Raw genomic sequence first — 23,517 nt, 5'->3', positions numbered from 1 at the left:
ATTTTCCCAAATATTGATGTGGAGACCCTCGACACCATGGCGTTGAAAACTTTTCTGAACCTAAAACAACATATGCAGTGGGAGGCCATATCAAGTGACAAAGTAAAAAAGGACCGGAAAACTCAAGTCACAATGGACTCGAAAGACCCCGTAAGGTCAAACACATGCTTAAGAACATACTATTTTGAAAGATCAGAGATCGGAGGCTTTGAGATGAGATGGGTTCGGTGCTTCCAACGAAACTAAACAATGGTTACGGGAAGGACAGACGGTAGAGATCCAAGGCATGGAGGCCAGAGTCCAAGGTCAGTTTCGGTATTTTAGAGGTCCGTTTCGAGAAGTCTAAGCCGGAGAAGAAAAAGGACAACGTTGGGAGTTGGGACGTTTAGTTTAAATCATCTAACATTTTGAGAGTAATTTAACATTCCAACATAATATTCTCATATTTTACTCGCAAACATGATTGTAAATATATAAATAATCTTAATAACACGTCTGTCTCAAATGATGTAAGTCATTCTATAACCTTTCCTTAAATCATAGACATATTTTAATAAAATCTAAAATTTCAAATTTACTGAAAAAAGTAGGAAAACAACAGTAAAGAAGAAAAAAAGGGAAATGAGAGGCAGCTCAATAATCGAGGTTGTCAGATCCCTTACTTGTCTGTATCCAAATCAATCAAATGCAGATGAAAAACACACACAAGGTCATTGCCATTTTGCCATCACATGTCATGTGCAAGGGAATCACCCTGTTCCTTTTATTTTTTCCTAACTAGTGGCATCACCTTGTCAATATCCTTCCAGTCTTGAGATTACACCACCTAAATATAGCTTCAATAAAATCTTCATTTTGATATGAATTCAATTTGTATAACCCTTAATAATTCAAATCTAAAAGCAATTAATTATTAAATCGTAAAATTGCAGCTTTAAAATGATAAAATATCATTTACTTTATAAATATAAAATTTTATTTACTTTTCAACAACCCTTCCTTAGTATACAAATATAAACTCAAAATATAAATAGGTGGAGGTGTTGATGGTTGGGCTGGGTCAGGTAAATAAACCATATCTTTAAGCCCTGGCCTGGCTCACAAATGGGTTTATATTTTATTTAGGCTTGGCTGAACTCAATCTTAACCGGTTTGTTCATATTTGATATTTTTAATTATTTTTATTTAAAAATATAAAATAAAAAGTTTTTAACACATTAAAATTATTAATATTTAGAAAACACAAGTAAATATAATAAATATTTTGTTGTGTTAAATATACTTTTAAAACTTTATATTTAGTTGGATAAGATTTCCTTCTTTTAGATTTTGAGTAATAGGTTTAATTGTTATTGGGTTAGTGATTTAATATAAATATAAATATAACATAAATAATTAATATAATATTTTTATAATATAATGTATTCTGAGCAGGCCAGACCTAACTCAAGTTAAAATATATTGTCCAAGGTTGGATCTATATAGAAAATGAGACTTAAAATCAACCCATTTGAATTGATGTTATACAGAATATAAATTTAATAAAATGAAAAAAGAGGATGATTTAACAATTTCCATTGGGTTGGATTCATTGATTGGGCTTCCTTTTGGATATTTGTAGCCATCCACCACGATAAATCTTAATTTGGATAACAATTGGATGCTTGCAGAAGTATTTCCTTCCCAAGTTCAGTAGGCCGAACAAACAAAAATAGAAATTATTTGTGTTAAACATATAAAATAATAAGGTGAATAGTGAATGTCCTTCCAAACACATGATTTGTACTTTTGAAAGTTTTAATATTATAAATAATTACTAATGATTATGCCAAATTGAGTGCTCTAATTAATGATGTCTTCCATGCGTGCTCATGCTACTTGCAGTTTTCTATTCATATATGAGGCAAGTTTGAGTAATATCTATAATACAAAATAGTTCTCTCCTCTATAAATATATATATATATATACATTTCCCCAACCAAAATAGCATTTTAGAGTGTACTTACAATTTACCTATTATATTTTTAATGTTAGTTATTTTTAATATATTTATTATATATACAAAATATTTATAATTGTGAGATAAAATAACAAAATAAACAAGAAAAATAAATTAATTTATGCATTAACATTACAATCAACTCATACTAAATTCATAACAATTCATCATTCAACAATTATAAAATAAATAAGGAAAAACAAATTTCCTCATAATGGTTGGTACCCCATTTTTAACTTGTACAAACAAAATTAATAGGTACACATCAATATTACCAGTACCAAAGAAAATTTTGACTCAACTTGAATTTAGAATTTTTTTATTTAGTTTAGTACCAAAATTTATCACCTTAATTGGAATTCATAATTTTGGCCAACTTTAAAATTTGTCTAAATAATTAATTTAAATTCATTTTTATAAATTATAAATTTATTTAAATATAGGTTAAGTCAAGAATGCTAGATTAGAACTAAGCCATTTTATATAGATTCTTGTCTTTTGAATTTAACATATTATTATTAATAAATGTCATAGGAATAGAGGAATAACACAATTCTTAAACAATCGAATGCAAGAGGAGAAGAACATAAAGATGTGACAAAGCCACGATGGATTGTCTAGGGGAAGGCCGACCCACCCCAAAACTAGCGTTGCTTTGGTTTCGGCCTTTTTCTTTTGCAATAAAATTGTGCTTTATATACTATCATTTACATGGTGACAATTGAAAATGCAATAAAATCAAATCAATTTTAAAAATATTTAGAAAAAGTTACTCATATACTTTTAAAAAGATTGATATTTTGTAGTGTATATATATAAATGGTTTTGATTGTTTATTATTAAATTTTGAATAATAGAAAGTAGAAACATGTTATGAAACTGCATTTTGTATCCACATTAAATTACATTTTACTATACCTTAAATTATTCAATTTTGTGCTACACTCTTACTGGTATTCCAATAATATAAAACTACGCCTTAACAATATAAAATAAATAATCAATTAACATTAAACATTATATATTTATCTTATTAGTAGTTACTCGATTCAAGCTCAATTAAGTTTATTCATTAATTTTATACTAATTTAAACTTAACCTTGTATGTATTCAAGTTCAAGTTTGAGTTTAGTTTAAAAATCAAGCTTATATATTAAAAATAAAACGTTAATAATATGAATTATTTAGAAATGAGAGATCCACTTACATCGGTCTAAAATCTTATACCATTTTATAATTTTTTACGAATAATCATTTAAAAGAAAGTTATAGAATGGTGTAAAATCACTTAAGTTTTACAACGGTATAAGTGAAATGAATAGTTTAATAATTCTCACGAATTGTTTGAGTTAAGTATTACGAAACTCGGATTTAACTAAATTGATAAATAGAGCTGTTTAAACTAGACTATATATTTATTAAATTTGAATCAATATCTGGTGTGAAATTGATATGATAGAGTTGACGATGCCACTAAATTTGTTTAGGCATCTATCTTCGTCTTCTCATTGTTTGTTTCTTCTACGCCTTTCTAAGCTATTTTATTTCTTTCCATTTTACACACGTAACTTTCGAAAATTAAAAAAAGTATTTTTAAAATCAAACTTTTCTGCGGGAATCAAGAAAAAGAATACCAACTTATTCAAACTACTTTTATGAACAACAAGTTTTGATGCAATTAAAGCTGTATGAAGGTATATATATGTGTATAATTTACTCACTCAAATTTTGTGCGAGAATCATGGGAAAAAAAGAGATGCAATAAAGTCAAAGAAATATCAAAATTATAATGAAAAGGTTTGACAAATTAATTTTCATCCAAAGCATTTTACAAGGCCTTTGTGCTAAAGTACCCGTCATGTTTGCCATATGATGGGCTGCCATGCATATCATATCATCAATATATATAGTTATTTAATTTCAACCATTATCAGCCTTTGTGTGTTACTGCCACGCCAACTTTTTTTAATAGGAATTTTATACTTTTTTTATCAAATAAAACTTGATAAATAATTCATTTTGCAGCTTGTCATGTAATTTCTTAAATATTTTTACTTTAATCATGAAACACAATTTTGATTTAATTAACATCAATAAAAAAATCAAGTTGGGATTTAAGATATAAACATTTTGTTTACAACAGAATCTTGTATGACGATAACAACCTGAATTATGAATATTAAATTATAAGAGATGCAATGATTCGAATCTAGCGAGTAAATGGATTTATAATGATTATGAATGAAAAATTAAACAATTTATTGTTTACGGTTGACAATGTAATTGAAAATGTAAGGAGTGAATATGCAATTTTATTTTGTATATATGTTACTTTTTAAACAATGTAATTCCAAAATAATTAAGAGTTATTACACTGTATCAATCCAATTATGCAGGCTTCAATTCAAACTTCCATCACAAATATCGAGGGGTTAAATTTTCTTTTTTTTTAAGCTATCATGACAAGGAATAAAATTGTTTGGAATAAAAAGATAATTAGCTAGAAAAAAAAAAAAACAAAAAACAGTTCCCCCTATAATTTGACTACAAATAAAGATTTTACAAATTTAACTAAGGATTAAAAGTAAAGGAGAGAGACATTAATCATGAATGCAGTCATGATGTGTCGGTCCAGGATTTCTTTGGCCTTTGAATGTGGAACATCAAAAGAGTATTGTGCATTTGCATTTGCATTTGCCGCTTAATTTATATCCCCAATAATATATAGTAGACAAGTGTTATGGGCAAAGCTATTAGCATCCCAAAGATTACACTGCAATTTCAAAAATAAGAAGGAATTAATTGATTTGGATGCTTTTACCTTTCAACTGGAAAAAGAATAAAAAGTGAGTAAAGAGACTCACGCTGTGCTGAGAATATCAGGGTGCAGGCTGTATTCCTTTGCAAAGACAAAGGGTACTATTCCTTGAGGAAGAGCTGCCTGTTTTATTTTATATTTTGGTAACCAAAATACATGCAACACAAAAGGATATGTCAGAAATAGTTATATGAAGATAGCAAAAGAAATTTATATTTAAAATTTGAACCAACCTAATTAAAAAAAAAAAATAGACAGATATTGTTAATGAATTAAAGAATGTATAATATATTTGAGATACTGACCAAAAAGATATAAAGTGTACAAAATAAGGTGTGCATGCAGGGTTAATATTTATGGGTAAATGGGATATTGGGAAGTGACCTGGACAATGGCAACCCGTAAGAGAACGCCACGGAGACCAACAACAATGGAAGCGGCTGCCATGACAGCTGGACCTGTAAGGAATCTCACGGCCATTGCAAAAGCTGCAACCGAATTCCCACATGCTATGATCCTTGGTTGCAATGCCATGAACAGACCTGTTCTTTGCATCCAAACATTAACATTAACATCCCCCCCCCCATTATCACTTGTTGTCAGAACCAGACATTAACAACCAACATTTCTGTCTTTTTTTTTTTTTTTAATCCTTAAAAGACCAAGACCTTTCATCATCACTTCCACCACCCCCCACCATCATGTCAAAATCCAAGACCAAAAAAAAAAAAAAAAAAAAGACTTAAAGAACCAACATGTTATCATCACCTTAACAGTTTTGCTTTGCCAGTTACTGTGCTCGCTTTATTACTACATTTTGTAATGATCATCAAGTGTTGTGTGTGTGTGATTTGAAAGCAAAGGAAACGAGGTGTAATTTACTGACCGAGACTGAACATGGCCATGCCAAGTCCTGCATCTGACAGAATTGAAATGGACTTTGCTATAATCGCTGGCATTTCTACATTCCACCTACAATAAACCAAGCAAACAAGCTATGATCATAAACTATACCAAAATATTTTTATATATAATAAACAGAGATTCTACGTGAACGAGACATACCTGAACGAGATTAAAGACCAAGTGAGACCTATCAAGCTTGAATAGGTGTTGGGATTCCTTATAAGCTTTCTCCAGACCATGATCAGTATCAGCCTTGTCATTACACCTGTTGGAGGCATTGTATTGGACTTGCCATTGCCATCCCCCACCTTGTCACCTTCGTGTTTGTTCATTTCTCCGTTCATTCCTCCTTTAGCGAAGCTCAAGTCTTCTCTTTCCATGTACTCTTCACGATTCTCTCTATGCCCTTCAACTGCACCACACCACAGCAACTATTAATCTAATACACGTTGTATACATAAAGTACAAATATTGAAGCATGAGCTATACCTTTCCCTGGGGAGACAGCCAATCTAACATCTTTCTGGTCGGCAGCGCCGTAATCATGGCCGGCACCGCCAAAGACATCGGAAACAGGAGAAGCGCTAGAACTCCAAACAAACACTGGAAGATCCCTACCACCATCTTCAGACTTTTGTTGGGGATGACCATTAGGCCTCTTTGCATTTCCATTTGCATTACCACCACCGAGGGGTTTAGAACCAGTCGGCGAAAACATACCAGGATTAGGAACCGGATAATGGGTTGCAGCGCCACCACCGCCTGGTGCTTGGTAATGGAACCTCGGTTTACCAGCGGCTGCACCATCCTCTTCATAGTTGGATGGTCTCGGAGTTGGTCCACGCGAAGCAGACAAACCGTAAACATCTGCAGAACCGAAATTTGAATTGCGTCCCCCAGCCATCATGGAATAAAAATCAGTGTGGTTAAAGCTCGAGCCTCTTGGTGTTGGGTTCCTCGATGATTGCAAAGAGTATATCTCAGCATTGGTTAGATTCGAAGGACGTGGAGTTGTAGATGTAAAACCATGGGACCTTCTTGAGAAAATATCTGATCTTGAAGCATTGGATTTTCTGACAGTAACATGAAGCTTACCATCTTCTTTAATCTCAGCTTCGGTTTCAATAGGTTGTCGACCATCAAGCGACACGACATCTGAATCAACATGGATAGAAACAATAGAGCCTGCTGTGCCGGGAAATTGCTCAGAGATAAGCATTTTAGCCGCTCTATATTCAAACAAGAAAAGCATCAAAGTGTACCAAATAATACATTGAAGAACAACTATTTGCACCATTAAACTCCCTGAAAAATCCCCATACATTCCTTTAAGTAAAGGAATACCCATAACCAAAGTGTTTGGAAGAGTAGAAAGTGAAAAAAGGGTAATGGTCCATTCCAAACAACCTCTTTTACTGACCTTGGTCCAAACAGCAAGTACTGCAAGAACTATAAGTTTTTGAAGTGTATCAGCAGCTATGAAACGAAAGTTCATAGAATAAGGGTCATTAGAAGCGATGAAGTGAAAAGAAAGGAGAGGGACAGCAAAGAGAGCAACAAAACGGTTAATTCCTGAACACTGATCAGGAGTGAAAATCTTCCACCATTTCACCGAGCCATAAGCTAAAACCATGGCCACGTAAAGTGGAACCATGGCAGTCATGACATGGTAGAAATCTGTAATGGTGATCATCTTTGGGTATCAACAAAACCGAAAGGGCAAGGTAGAGAAGAGGAGAGAGCCTTGGAACAAGTGATGATGAAGGAGGCAAAGGAAATGGGAAGAGCATGTGTTTATGGGGTTATGGGGCAAGACAAGTGGGGTAATTAAGCAGAGGGGGGGAAGTCTTGCAGTCCCCAAAGCTAGCACAGGGGGGGGGGTATGCTCTTGCTTTTGCTTTTGCTTTTTTAATCAAGGGTTTGGATTTTTGCCTTTTGTATGGAGTAAAGTCTTGGTAAGTTGGTATTTGTATATATCATCTGTTTAGGGGGAGGTTGGGAAGGTGATGGGTGTGTGTCTTCATATCTCAAAGTGTAGTTGTTTTGGAGACACCTTTTTAAGCTTTTTGTAAACATTAAAATTGAAAAGAGCCTTTTTTTTCTTGTTCTTTTTTCTTAGACTGCCTTTTTCACAAATGGATTCTAATTATGCTGCCTACTTGCCTTTTTATCGCTCTTTTTATCGTTCTGTTCTGATTCTTAACTTCTGAAGATATATTCTTAAAGATTTATCTATGTCCAGGCTCTAGTTAAAAAAACCACTCTTTAAAGTTTCAAGTGAATTAAAATGAAATTGCATGTACATTTATTAATAAGAAAAATATCGAAACATACTCACGATATAATACAATTAGGAGGCTGACTCCATCAATATGTTGAATGATCACTCAATTAATTAAATTTTAACTCTCTTTATTTATAAATTATGTCAATATAATCTTAATTTAAAATTCACTCTTTAAGATGAAGAATAAATTAAAAGAGAATACTCATATCATCTGTTTTAAAATGGTTTGGATTGTTGTTGCTATGTTCTGACTCCTAATGTAGTAAATTTAACAAATTATGAGCGAATTGATTTTTCTATTTCATAATATGTTTAAAAGATTCATTTGAACCGAATATTTTTAACTTCAATTCTTGGAGCTTTAGATTTGTGAGAAATTAAAAACAATTTTAATAAAAATGTTAACAACACTTCACTCAATTTCTCATTTTGTGTTTCATATATTAGGATTGACTAACTTGAGATGATATAACTATATTTTGAAGAACCTAACTACATTACACAAAGAGAGTTAACTTTTAAGGAGATTTAAAATATATATTTTGAGTTTTGATAGATTTGGTTATTCATATTATAAAAAAATATGTAAAATAATGAAGTAATAAATGTGAGGAAAAAAATTCAAGTAAAGATGACAATTCTTCGGTAATTTCATAAGGTTTAATAATATCTTCTATTTACTTTAGGGTATTTTTATATGAAAAATTCCTAAATTACAGATGAAATATTTTGGGAGACGAGAAGGATAATCCCATCACGTCGACCTCAAGATGATATATTAATAGAAGAGTTTTTCTTAATTGTATGACCTTTTTTCTTAACTTATATTTAAAATTTGAACAAATAGGACATACTAGTTAAAAAGCTTTGGATTAATTCTATCTAAGCTCACTAAATTATTAGTAACTTTATATTTTAATTACTTAACTTTAAAAAAAATTCATTTAAGTCACTAGGGTGTAAATTTTTTTTTTAAATTTAGCTATCAAGCTCTAAGAGACGATTTGACCATCAATATTTAGTACAGTGGATCAATAGTTATTGACGAGTAAAACATATCTTAGATCTAAGTTGAACTAATAGTTAGTGGCGAAGATTAGAGAAGAAAGCTATTTGGATTTTGATTCGTAAATTCATGATGTTTAAAGTTATTTCATGAAAATAAAACTGATCGTAAAAGAGAAGGAGAAAAAAAACTTTTGATTAATATAGACAATGTGAACGAAAAAAGCTATGAAAAATTTTCAAATAATTTAATTACCATTTTGTAACTTTTTAAAATAAAGTGGTGAAAATATAAATATGGTAGCATTGAATGCAAATTGCCAAAAACTTTAATATCAATGCAAGCAATAACTGTGGGGAAGGAAGTTTTGAAATTAAAATTGAAGGTATAAGTAGGAAATGACGGCCAAGTTTGAGTTGTAGAATAGAAGCATGAGGAAGAGTAATGAATTAAAGTATGTATTCAATCGATTGCTCTTGTTTGTTTCAATCACGCTCTCTCTGCTCATATCTTAAAACAGGTCCTTTTAAATGCTTATAATAATTTTTTATCTTAAAATATACCTGTTTTATTTTGAGATATTAAAATCTTTGATTATTTCCTAATGTTACACTAACAAATTTAATAATAATAAAATTAACCATTAGACCTGAATTCTAAATCATGAAATATATAGATATATTGTTTTGTGAAAAAGGGATTTTTCCTTCTCATCTCACAACCCTCTCCCATCCTTAGTTGTTAAGAATGAAAATACAGTGAAATACAAAATTTAACACATATTTATCGAGTGGCGTAAAAGAAAATTCTATACTTAATTAAGGAATAAATTAAAATATCTATTATCCAAAATCTTATATAGAAAAGACACTTTAGCTCTCTCCACTACATCTATTCCTTTTGTTCTTTGGTCATGAATATAATTATAATCGATTCATAAAAACTATACAAATAAAAAGTTGGAAATATCCAACTTCAACATATAATCAATTCAAAAATTACTTGTAAATTGTTAAAATATTAATTATGCATATAAAATATCTCCCTATCAATAATATATTTTATCTTTCCTATATGAACTATGTATGTAATACATTTTATAATATCAAAATAAAAATAATTTTAAGAACAATATGATTAAATGGTGTAAAAAAATATGAATGTAAGAGCATTAAAATGAAACTAAAACGACATTCATAAGGCATAAAACTCGATATATAAAAGGAATGTGTAGAAGCCAATAAGATCCTAGTATTATACAATAATACAAAGAACAATTATAAAGAAACAAAACTGGACTAAATACCTACAAAAATATAATAATGATTTTAAAATAACATAAGGATGCAGACCAAAGCGATAGATAAAAATTAATAGTATGAAAAACCAACTCATCTTGCGACCATCTCAGATGCATGAAAATCTTCATCCTTTGAAATTGATGCAACAAAATCAAATGGATGACTTAGAACTCGCATGAACCAATTCTGCAACACTGAATCCACTTGTAATTTCATTATTATCTTCCATTCACTTACTGAAATACCTTCCTTAACCTATCTGCAGAAAGGGCTGCTCTCTTATTGGTTGGTTCAAGCACCAGAGCATAGCTAAAATCTGCAGTGCAAAAGGTGCCATTATTGCAACATATATCCAGTACATAAAGGGTTGAAATCCTGAAAAGTCCCAGAATTATAGGAACTGGATCAAACAGTCCCTATATACTATTAAAAAGAACTCCAAATTGTGACAGACACTTCCTATATAAAAAATATCTTGAATTTTTTTTTTTCAATTGCAGTTCAATTCCAACTAAAAGATCTCATTTAATAGTACAGGGACCAAATTGATCTATTGAATAATAGAGGGACCAATTTGATAAGGTCCCTATAATAGAAGGACTTCTGAGGTACATTCACCGTACATAAAGGTTTGAAATTTTCGTATAGGAACAACTTGGATATAAGCAATATGCTGTCATTCTAGAGCTCATTATATGCATGTTAAATTGCAACAGCCATGACAGAATATCAGTGTGTTTCTATTCAACAAAATTCTCAAAAAGCATACAAATCCAAACAGGACATGAGCATTCATAGTCCTTTGTTTTCATTTCTGACTGATCAAGCAGATAGAGCGGCTTGTATATAAAGATAACAATACAGAAAACCTGGAAGATGAAATGTAAGAACTCACCCTCAATTGCCTCCTTATAGTAACCAAGCATCTCTCTAGCAGTGCCTCTTCGTAAGTATGCCTTTACATTCTGACAAATATAACATAGCGAACAATAGTATATCAATGAAAACAAAGAGAAGAACAGTTTATTTTCATATGCAGTCTCTTGAACACTTCATCCTTTGTTAAGAGAAATTTCAGTGAGTGCCACGAGAGTAATAGAAAAGAAACTCCAAAATTTTGTTCCGTGATCATCCAAGGAACCAGTTTGATATTGGCCAGCCTCTTCACATAAAACCAAACTCAATCATATAATGGAAGTATACATTATTAATAGACCGGGTTCATTTTAAGTATATATAGAATCTTTAAATGCAAATACAACAATTTTACAACTAAACTTTCACTTGATCAAAAGTTATCTAAAGCAGAAGCAATAAAAAAGCCCTCCCTTTTAAATTGACTCTGCACTTACGAAATGCCACAATGTTTTTTACACATGAGCAATTTCATCAATTATTTTAAAACCATAACCTTCAAGTTCCATAAAAAAGCTAGAGAATGGCCCACATAAAATATTGTTTTGTTTGTAATTAGTTGCTGAATTGGTCAGTAATTTTATTATACAGAATGGATAATGTTTCCTATTTCAAGAAAGCAAACAGTAATTAGAAACATGCTAAAATGGTGAGATCTGAAGTTAATTTGAAATGGAAGGAACACATTAACTAAAAATTTAGAAAAACTTAAAAATAATTGTTTCAAAGAATTTGAATAAATACAGATGTTTATCCACGAAAGTAAAATTTTAAAATGCTTACTGCCTAAAATTATTGTTTGTACTCTTTCCCTACTTGCCTTTAGAAGCAAAAACAATAATCAACCAGATCCTTAGCATCGATTGAATTACATCATATCATTAGAACGAGAAATAAAGCACAATAAGTTGCAAACAGAGACACTTGTTGAAACAGATAATGGAATCATGGTAGAAATTATGATTTTAAGTAAACTTCAATCAAAGATAATGCATAAAAATGCCATGTACGGAATAAAATACACAACAGTTATACAATCAAAATCATTATCTTTTCCAGGAAGAAATTACCTTTTTATCAAGGCTAATAGCTTTGGAACAATCTGCTTCTGCTTGGAGGAAACTGAAGGGGAGGGAAAAATTTCAAGTACCAAAAAACCAAAGTGGATGTAGTCAACTCTAAAAGAGTAAAATTTTACCTTCCTAGTTCTAGATATGCTGCGGCCCTGTTGCTATAATATGTTGCGTTATTGCCACTAAGCTTGATAGCCTCAGTATAAAACCCAATAGCCTTCTGCCATTGCTTATCTTTGTATGCTTGGTTGCCCTAAACCAGAGAATTTGTAAACAGAAAAAAATTATTTAAGACAAAGGAGACAATGTGCAGGAAAAGAAAAGGGTTGTGCAACAAAGCTAACTATTTAATACATACACTAGAATCTAAGAAACAATACAAGGATAAACCATACAACGGATCATGTACCGAGAACATATGCCAAGCCTTAGTGAAATAAGCTCAGCAAAAGGAAAAATAAATAAACATATGCAAACCCAATAGCCTTCTGCCATTGCTTATCTTTGTATGCTTGGTTGCCCTAAACCAGAGAATTTGTAAACAGAAAAAAATTATTTAAGACAAAGGAGACAATGTGCAGGAAAAGAAAAGGGTTGTGCAACAAAGCTAACTATGTAATACATACACTAGAATCTAAGAAACAATACAAGGATAAACCATACAACGGATCATGTACCGAGAACATATGCCAAGCCTTAGTGAAATAAGCTCAGCAAAAGGAAAAATAAATAAACATATGCACAATTTAACTAAAACAAACAGTTTCCTCTGTTCCCTTTAGGTGTTAACAATTAACAGTAAGCACTGTGATCAAATTTCCTATAGCTACAACAACTTTCCGGAGCAATCATACTTTTAACAACCATAGCAAGTACTTACTTTTTTTATAATGTGTCATATTCTATACATTATCATTTCAAATTTTTTCTCTAGTTTCTAAATTTGGTTCATCTATGATAACAAACAAAACTATAACCAGTAAACTCCAACCAAGCCAACCATAAATCAGTCTAATTCATAATATCCATAACCAGCTAATTACTTTTATTCTGCTAGACTAAAGGATTATCAAAATAATACAAATTACGATAAGAACTCAATAATCAATATATTCTACATTAAACTTATTGATGAAGTACAATCCAGATTAACTACAAGATGATACTCACCTTTTCTTTAACCACCTCAGCAGAATGTTCCTGATTGACAGCATTAGGCGACAATTTAGACTTAGCAACAGTATCAGCATGCTCTTGCAGGGATGAATATACAGTCTGTACTGTATCCAGTAAAAATCGATCACCCCCATGTCTGGCTATGAAGGACACTGAGACTGGGCACTTATCATGATATCCAAGAGGTAGTGTGACCTGCATCATTAATGAAGTACAGATAATTTAAAATAAAATAAAATAGAACCCTTCTAAAACTAAATATTTTATGCACGTCAATATAAGAGAGAATTTCACCTGACAGCAACCAGAGATGCTAGCGATACTCAACAGACTAAAACTACGGTTCTGGTAGTCATCTGAGAAGATTTCCTTGCTACCAAGTTTTGGAGGGGGATAAGCAGTGGTAGGAATCACCAGAATTCCATCATCCTGAGCCCAAGAAATAGAAAACAACCACCCTCAAAAAAAGCAGTCCAATAGAATCAAAGTATCAAACAACACTACAAATAGGAGCAGTGCAGATGCATGCACTGACACACGTGTCATCTACCTGGAGCAAAAAAAAGTAGAAAAATTCTGTATAACAGTTCAACATAAGAGAAATGTTTTGTCGTGTATCATAAATTGAAAGGGGTGAGGAAAAAATTACAAACATCATTAACAACTATTGAGTTTTAATCATAATGCAAAGGTTCTCGAACAGCATTGAAGGATAAATTTGGGCATAAAATTGCCATTGTTTTTTTCCCCTAAAGTGTAGCCTTTTCTTATAGAAAAAATATACAAAACCAAGTTTGAAAATAACAGAGAGAGAGTCTTTGAGAGAAGTCTGCTTCTCCAACTTCTGATAAAAGAAATTGTAAAATCCAGAATCACAGGTCAAAAGAACATGAGAATGCTCTCAAAATCTTGAAGGTATTAGTAAAGATTATAAACAAAACCAAGAGCTCACTAGAATTGTCAGCCAAGCCTTTAAACAAACTAAATTAGTAACCTGCTCTCCTCTCCTACTTCCTTCTCTTTCCTCCTCCCTGTAGCTGAGGATAAAACATTGCTATATCTGGATACACTATGCTTTGCAATGATGTGACTAGGACAAACATGAACAACCATGTTTTAAGTCCATATCACTAATTAACTTATTGGTTTGAAGGGTACAAACATGCAGTCTGAATCCATAAATAAAAAACAAGAATATAGATATGGTCTATAGTTAAAGCGCAGCTTAGATGATCAACGAACAATTACATGATTAAAGACAATAATACAGCTCAACTTGTTGCACAACTCTCATTCATATGCTTATATACTTGGTTGCAAGATGTGTGTGAACAAGGAGGTTAGATGGCATAACCATCTTTCAACTTCATTCCAGAAAAAATATACTAAGTTGAATTGAAATTAAATGCTAAATAAATTGCATTTTTAACTTAACAGGAAATGATTGTTACACTCACAATGTAGAATCTAACAGAACTTTTTACCTTCAAAAGATTATTGACAGCCAAACGCATCTCAGTCCTAATCGATTTGCAAATTTCAATCTCCTTATCTGTCATATCAAGTGTTTCATTTATTTGCGCAGAGATGGCAGAATCAAGAACAGGCTTTTCAGAATTAATCCACTCTCCATGCGTACATTTAAACTCATATCTGGAGAAAAGAGTACGAAAAGATCTCAATCAGGGCAATCATCCTTATGGTATTAAACAAAGAGCGACTACCTAATAGCCTAGGAAGGCTATTAGATAGGCCAGTTACAGCATCAATAGAAGTCAGGCACAAACAATATTCAACAGTTTATTACAGCACAAAAGAAGATATTTCAACGAGAACTTCCTCATCTCTCCAGGTTCCCAACTTGCACAACAAATTGCATGGGATTTCATTGTTACATCTATGTTTGTTGAACTGATATTAGGGCATAGGAATACAAAAAGCTTTTCAGCAATAATAACAAAAAAGAACATGTGCATGGAAAAACATGTAATAATGAGCATAGACTGGAGAAATAGTGAAACCCGGGGTAGGGGGATAAAAGAAATAAGGGAGAGATATTGCAAAGAAAACAAGAATTAAAAAATAAATCCAAATTTGAGTAATGAACAATCTTCTTGTTTTAGTAAAGAAAGCAATCCATATCCTAAAATTGTCTAGATGCCAGACACTGCACCAGAGACGTAGAAAGATTAAAAATAGTAATACAATAAATTGGAACAATTACAAATGTGAAGGATTTATACTTCTGTACTGTAAATTCATAAACCTAGAACTAATAGAAATGGAATAGACCTAGCTAATTGTTTGTTGAATCTTTAAAAATGGTTTGCCAATATGAAATTTCATAAATGATAAATAAACTAATAATCATCATTCAGCGTAGGTAATAACATCAAATGCTAACGTGTATACAAATTATTAATATGAAAGCTCACCTTTGAAGAATCTGTGCAACATTTGCAAGCAATGTTAAGGATGAAAATTTTGAATCACCATTTATTTTCTGGCTATAAAACTCCTTCAAGCTTGGGACCTTAGAACTGAAGTATTTCTCAAGATTTTCATGCTTCAATACTTGTCCTTAAGTAAGTAAGAGAAAAGTTAGCAATTTTCACAACCCTAAACAACAAAGCAGGACAAATTCATTCACATAAACCCTTAATAAGGCAAATAAGAAAGAACATACTTCCAAAATGCTTCTCAGTGGAATTAGTCACCACTTGTGAAATTCTATCCTTAGGAATCTTTAGCAGTTCAAAACAATCATCAGCTAAAAGAATTTGCTTGGGGTTGCGTTGAACAGAAAATGGAAGTTGCAAGAGCACAAGGCCAACTCGACGAAGAGTGCTAGGATCCTTAGCAAACAATCCTGCAATAATAGTTTAACAAGTCAAACAAATATAATCAAATTTATTAAGTTCCAAATAGAATAGTGACAAGATTTTGACCGACTAAATCACAAAATTAGCAAAGACAAGAAACTTAAAAGAATAGAATCAAAAAAGAAAAAATAGTGCCTAATCAGCAAATGACTAATTCGTATATATAATCAGAAGTTCTGTGATCATCACCTAGCACTTTTCTGCTGAGAGACAAATTTAGTTTGACGATGCACAAGGACACTATTTTTGGTTTGAGGGGAGAGGAGCAGAAGGAAAAGAATAAAAAGGAAGGAAACCAAAGAAAATATATTATTTAAATTAAAGGGAGTGGGGTTGAGCACTCCCATTTCCCTCCAAAGCTACAATTTTTAATTACCCAATTTGGAGAAAACAGAAGGGAGAGGAAAGGATTGAAATATTAAATGTGAAGTCCTTCAATACCCTTATAATTGCGTTGTGATTTTAATTTTCAAATACACTATAATCATCAAACTTAGCCATCCATGCAACCTTTATATCTTTAACAACTCATCCATCAACTATATTTCATCAACCATTAAGTTAAGTCTTCACAAATTCTGGAAAAGAAAAATGAATATGGAGAAATGAAGATATACAAGTTTAGATTCTTGAATTTCTTCAAAAATGGATTGGTTTAGAAAGAACATATTGTTGTATAAAATGATTCCAAATATATATTACCTATGGATTCATTGAAAAAAAAAAGCTCTCCTTACTTTAATTGTTTTTCTTTCATAGACACTGAATTTTCTTAAATAGTTCAAGTCAAAGCTACTGACATGATAACTGAAAAATGTAGCGAATTACTGGAGAAATGTAGTATAATATACTCTGTCCTCTCCTGCCACTACTTTACCATACAAAAGAATACTTTCATTTCCTTTCCCTTAATTTAAGCTCACACAAAAAAGTGAAGTATCTTTTACTTTACTACAAAAATCTCTCATTTCCTTTTCTTCCTTGTATCCTAACATATACTAAATTTAAAACCACATTATGTCAAAATGTATTATACGCAGAACACGCAAAAATGCTGTGGGGGGAGAGAGAAAAGAAGAAAAGCTGCAAATTTGTTCAAATCATACATAAATTGAATGTAATTCATGGACTGTAGTTCTTAGCCAGAAGTGCTGAATGGGCATTTTTATTGTATCAGCACCGACGATTGCTTAATGCTTCTCAACCAATGATTTTATACAACAGGACCAAAAACACAAGAAAAACTATACCCAAGATAGAGAATAAAACCAGAGGAAAACTCATTTGGAATAGAAAATATTGAAGAGATATTCAACTTAGAAGCTGCTTTGAATAGAGAACCATTACCAAATTAAACTTTCAAACTAAATTAAGAGGAAAACAATAGAAAGCAAACTGAATTGCTTTCACTTTTATACACAAAGTACATTGAAACTCAAGAAAAGCTATTCCCAAGATAGAGAATAAAACCAGGAGAAAGGGAAAACTCATTCGAAATAGAATCTATTCAAAAAATATTCAACTTAAAAGCTGCTTTGAATAGAGAACCATTACCAAATTAAACTTTCAAACTAAATTAAGAGGATAATAATAGAAAGCAAACTGAATTGAAACATGGGCAAACAAACAGCGCGTTATAAAACTTCTTTCAAACAAGGAATTAATCTAAGAAACTTAAATCAAATCATAACCACTTTTTAGGGAACACAGATGACTGCACATCACATATGCCATATGACATGATGTAAAATTTCATAGTGCATAACGCAGCATTTGATATTCCTTCATACGTACCAACAGTGTCGAGGCTTGATGAAACAGGTATAATTCCTGTGTTAGAAATAACACCATGTGAGGGCCGGAATCCAATAACACCACAAAAAGCTGCAGGTACCCTTATGCCACCAAGAGTATCAATGCCTACTCAAAGATGTTATATGAAGAAATTAGAGCCAATTTTATTTTATGAAGGATCTTCTAGAATATAATATTTTACAGGGTCACAGATCTCATCATGTTTGATCAAAAATTGCAGAAAGCTAGGCAGTCAGAAGTGCAAAGCTACCTAAAGAGAAGTCCACAAAATCAGCAGCAACAGCAACAGCTGCTCCACTAGAGGATCCACCTGGAATGCGTGCAGGTGCAGCAGGATTGGTTGGTGTGCTATAGTGTTTATTCTCTCCATGGATACTGAAAATCAAACAAGCAAAAGCAGCTAGCATCTTGCAAATCTTAATAACCAAAAAGTTAAATCATGTCTGATGACTACTTCCTAAAACAAGAGACATCTCCATCGTTAGTAAACATGTACCAATATGTTGGGAACCAAGAGGAGTAGAGAGGAAAGGGCTTGGTTCCCCATGTTTGCATATTAAAAATATAAAAAGGGGGAAATTACAACCTTGTCTGGTTGAAAAATTTAACAAGTAATCATTCCCTCCAATTCCCCCCGCCTTTCCCTTCCTCTCCATCCATTCCCCTTAATTCCAACACATTGTTGAAAACCCAAAGTCTGCTTCTCAGGAAAACAGTTTGCAATGGCAAATACCTGTATGCCAGTTCATCCACAACAGTTTTTCCTATACAGGTAGCACCTCCTTCTACAAGGGCCAAAACCACAGGTGATGTGCGAGTAGATGGTTCATGTGTCCTCAACCAGTCTGGATGGCCAAACCCAGTCACATACCCTTCAATGTCAAATCTGATAAGCATGGCATAAATATCAGCTATTAGATGCCATATAGATATTGACAAACATCGCGTAGAACATATGAACAAGCAAACATGCGTATATGTATGTCTAACATAAATAATCTGAACTGACAACTTAAAAGTCTAAAACACATGAGCATAATAGAAATTTGAAATGTTCAATTGAATTAACTCTTTCAACAATTTTGCTCAAAAGGAGAAAAAGGTAAAGAAAAGGTTAATAACAAGCCACTCAGAGGATCTTTGAGCAGAAAACCCAAGGCAAAATCCTGCCTCCATATCTTACACATGCTTTGAGAAATAATGGGGCAGTGAATATCAAATTAAATGAATACCTTTACAGACTTCAAATCAAAGCTTTGAAATAAATTGAAATAAACAACCCTGAAAATGAAATACAAGAAATTCCAAAATATTCATAATAGCTAGAAAAACATTTAGGTTATTCTTTTTTGGTTTTTGCTTCCTCGCAAGCTAAAATGTGAAAACATTCAAACTTAACTATTCTATAAAGACATAAAGTCCCTAATTGCATTATTCAAAATATTACTTAGTTTAAAATATTTTTTAACTATTCAAAGTTTTTAATGTTTTATATTCCAAACCATTCTGTATGCATTTCACTTCCATAAAACAAGAACAGGTATTAAAAGCAACAATCAAACCCTTATTAAGGTTTATCAAAACGAGTTAGAATGTCTGTCTTATAGAGAGAAAGTCATTATTTCTTATTCAAATATCAAACTCACAAACTGGATTACTACTAATGGTCAAAAAAGGAAGACAATACACTCAACTAAGTACAGTGACCCTACGCCACTCCATATGTAGCTGAAACTTAGTAGAAGCAACAAAATCCCATTAATAATTTGGGATTTCTTTATTTCCCTAAAGAACAAAGATGCCGTACATATTGACCATTAACCCTAATCACTTCTCTTATCTAAAAAAAAATAAATGCAGCAGTTTACAGTGATAACAAAACAAAACTAAAAACAATTCATTAATTTCCACTTACTATCACTGCTCGATAAAATGAAACAGTAACAACGAATCAATAGTAAAATAAATTCATTAATTCCCGGTTCCCATCTCTCCTCGACTGCCCAAAAAACCACAACAAACTCAAAAACAAAAGGGATAAAAGAATAGCATACACATCAGAAACGGTGAAATTGAGACCGGTGAGAGGATGGGGAGCTTTAGGAGGAGCAGGCTGAGGCGGAGGAAGCAACTCTAGCTTCTGAATAAAAGCCCCAAAGTCGGCTTTAATAGTTTTCTTAAGCCTTTTGGTCATCAGAAAAATTCCAGCTAAACCCAAGCCGAGCAGCACCCATAGATTGGCGGCGTGAGAAGCCATGTCTGCGGCGGTCAGGCCCTAGAAATTTGAATGGGAAAGAAACAAAAATATGATAATAGAAAAAGGAGAAAGAGAGAGAGGGTTAGGGTGGGTTTTGAGGATTTTTGGCAGTGCGTGGATGAGACCGCTGGATTGTAGATTTCTACACTCAGAGACGGAATATGTATCGAGTTGCTTTGCTTTGCTTGTTTGCGTGTGTTATCTTTTTGTTTTAATTTTTTCCTTTTAGTTTAGGATAAAACTCCACCCATGTTAACTTCAAAATAGGATTGTTATATTTCTATCACTTAAAATAAAATTAATTTAATTACTCTAAATAAAATAATTATGTAAATTAATTATTCTTGTTAATTTTTTAAGGATAAATTAGTACCTATCAATGAATAAACAATTATATATTAAATTCAAGTCAAGTTGACACTCAATGATAGAAGATTAAATAAGAAAACTATTTAAATTTTAGTTTATAAATTCATAATATTTAAATTTTTTATGAAAAAATAGATAGTAAAAGAAGAAAGCGGTGTAAACAAAAAGGTCATTTAATAACAATTTTAAATAAAATACTTTAAATAATTTAATAGTTATTTAAAAATTTTAAATTAAATGATCAAAGAGTAAATTTATTAATTGTTTGGTGATTTTAGGTATAGTTTATCTAATTTATTAATATAACATTATAAATACATCATTTAATTTATGGTTTGGTTTTGGTTATAGTTTTCTAACTGAGTTAGAATTTGTTGTGTTAAAAGTAATTAAAATTAAAATAATGTTTATCCTTGTGTTTCAATTTATATCTATTTTTGTTATAATTTTAAACATTTTAAATACCCTTAGCAAATAGAGATATATGTGAATTATGTCACCTCTTATATATATTTTTCTTAAAATAAGGAAAACTTTTACCCATTAAATTTAAATATAAAATATTAGTTTTTGTCATTTTAAGGTTAGTAAGAAATTGTTATTAACTATAATTCAAAGTGAATTTATGATATATTAGATTCATAGTGTATGCAAATATATTTATAAAAAAGATTAATAAAAACAAATGAGATTTTAGTTTTGTTTTTCGCTTTCACGAAAAGTTATGTCCGGTTTATGAATGAGACACCTCAACTGGCACCTAATGTTACTAAACTATTAATGAGTTTATATTTTAAACATTTGACTTTTAAAAAAATTACAAAATAATCATTAAATTATTTAAAAGTTTTCATTTAATTTATTAAACTCTTAAAAAAAATTATTTAAACCACTGGCTAGTTAAGCTTTTTTTTTTTTTTAAGTTTGACTAGCTAACTTCAAGGGACCATTGGTACGGTAGATTAAAACTCATTGACAAGTAGAATAATATACTCTATATCTAAGTTTATTTGAAGATAAATGTTAGAGACTGGAGAATAAAATTATTTAGATTTTAATTTATAGATTTATAACTTTCAAACTTATTTCATTAAAAACTTAAATTGTAGAAGAGAAATGGAAAGAAGGTTTTTAGAGTTAGAGTAGACAGTGCGAACGTAGAAAGCCATACAATAATGATCTTAACAACTCAATGACTTAAATGATATTTTTCAATAGATTAATGACCATTTCGTAACTTTTTAAAATTGATTAGTCAAAATTATCTTACAATAGTTTAGTGATATTGACTATAATTTATCAATTTTATTAAATAAAAATTGATTTTTTAAAGAAATACAAAATACAATCTTACCAAATAACAATCATCAATATAATACATATGAATCATCATAAACAGAAGTAATAATTACAAAGCACAAGTCGGACAAAATCTAGATCCAAATAATTTTGGAGGATGTAAGTGAAAATAAATTTAAACAGACATCATACTTACTACCAAATTTTATTGTTGTTTCGAAACAATTAGTTTATATGAACTTGTTTTAAACAAATAAAATAACCCACCAATTTTTATTAAACCTCATATTTCATTATAAAAGAACTTGGTAAGCCAATGGTCTGTAAATTAACCATAGGGCATCCTCATATTTTACTCTCCAATCAATGTGCATTTTATTAAGGATTAATCGAATAGAGCAACGTAACTTATTAAATTTATTCAAAGTGAAATATCTAAATATTTTTTATCGATTTGGGTATCTAAAATTGATTTCATTATTAAAATTGATATCTATTATTAAAAAAATTACAGTTAATAAGATACTGTTATGTCACTACCCATTAAAACATAATAAAAATATTTTATTTTACTATTTACATTAATATTTAAAAAAAACTCCTAACCGTCTCCTTTCCTCTCAGTAGCCAATCCTTAGCCGAATGATGGGAGGGAGAGAGGGAGAGGGAGAGGGAGAGGAACGAAGCTGCGAGGAAGCAATCAAGGGATGGTGGATAGGATGAGAAAAGGGAGAGGAGGGAGTAAATTTTGTTTATGATTAATATAATTACTTTTAATTATATTTTAATGGATGGTAATGTGGTACAATTCCATTAGCTAATTTTTTTTGAACGATACTAATAAGTAAGAACTAATTCCAATAACAAACGAAAATTTAAATATCTAAATTAATTAAAAAAATAATCTAGAAACCTAACTCAAACAAACTCAACAGCTTGATACTTCCTGTTAATAAAGTCTATTATTATTGACAAAACAATAGTTTTGAGTTTATGCCAAAGTATAACAGCGGTGGCAAGATGGGTGGGAGTTTTTTCTAAAGATATTTATTAATCTCATTAATATTCGAAGTGAGGTTGGATAGATATAAGTTAAATTCAATCTTAACATAATCATTTTTTAGAATAATTAGCTTAATTTACTTTGAATTCAATTTCAAAGAAAAAAATCGATCCTATCAAGTTTCATCAGTTCATAATCTGTTGGTATTTTTTTTGGCATTTTTAATTTTCTACCAAAATGGAGATAGATGTGTAAATAAGGGTGTAAACGAGATACTGGTGGTCACAAGTTACTTGAGTTCGACTTGAAAAGAAGTTTGAATTCAATTTGGTAATTATCGAGCTGAGCTCGAGTAGTTTGAGCTATCAATTGAGCTGAATTCGAGCTTAATAATACTTGACTCAAATAAC

The 23,517-nt window shown here is 31.2% G+C and overlaps 2 protein-coding genes across 3 annotated transcripts; both read right to left on the bottom strand.

The window, feature by feature from the left end:
• Positions 1–4,403: 4,403 nt before the first annotated feature.
• On the bottom strand, positions 4,404–7,631 carry LOC108454776 (probable auxin efflux carrier component 1c). The gene is made up of 6 exons (XM_017753345.2): positions 6,214–7,631; positions 5,884–6,136; positions 5,705–5,790; positions 5,203–5,360; positions 4,865–4,941; positions 4,404–4,773 (listed from the first exon to the last, which is right to left on the bottom strand). Exons 1-6 carry the CDS (start codon positions 7,415–7,417, stop codon positions 4,707–4,709), a joined length of 1,845 nt encoding a protein of 614 aa, XP_017608834.1. The 5' UTR covers positions 7,418–7,631; the 3' UTR covers positions 4,404–4,706.
• Positions 7,632–10,210: 2,579 nt separating this feature from the next.
• On the bottom strand, positions 10,211–20,690 carry LOC108456907 (outer envelope protein 64, chloroplastic). 2 transcript variants are annotated; one of them, XM_017755642.2, is made up of 13 exons: positions 20,234–20,690; positions 18,913–19,065; positions 18,430–18,554; positions 18,159–18,284; positions 16,169–16,351; positions 15,918–16,062; positions 14,967–15,135; positions 13,777–13,911; positions 13,477–13,677; positions 12,432–12,559; positions 12,304–12,355; positions 11,214–11,283; positions 10,211–10,634 (listed from the first exon to the last, which is right to left on the bottom strand). In XM_017755642.2, exons 1-13 carry the CDS (start codon positions 20,434–20,436, stop codon positions 10,552–10,554), a joined length of 1,773 nt encoding a protein of 590 aa, XP_017611131.1. In that variant the 5' UTR covers positions 20,437–20,690; the 3' UTR covers positions 10,211–10,551. The 2 variants fall into 2 exon arrangements, with proteins under 2 accessions (XP_017611131.1, XP_017611132.1); XM_017755643.2 differs by lacking the exons at positions 10,211–10,634; positions 11,214–11,283; positions 12,304–12,355; positions 12,432–12,559 and adding an exon at positions 12,633–12,827.
• Between the last annotated feature and the right edge of the window lie 2,827 nt (positions 20,691–23,517).

This window comes from Gossypium arboreum, chromosome 11, assembly GCF_025698485.1.
Source record: "Gossypium arboreum isolate Shixiya-1 chromosome 11, ASM2569848v2, whole genome shotgun sequence".
NCBI lineage: Eukaryota > Viridiplantae > Streptophyta > Magnoliopsida > Malvales > Malvaceae > Gossypium > Gossypium arboreum.
Note: the sequence above shows the minus strand (reverse complement) of the source record. Positions and strands in the feature narration are given on the sequence as shown.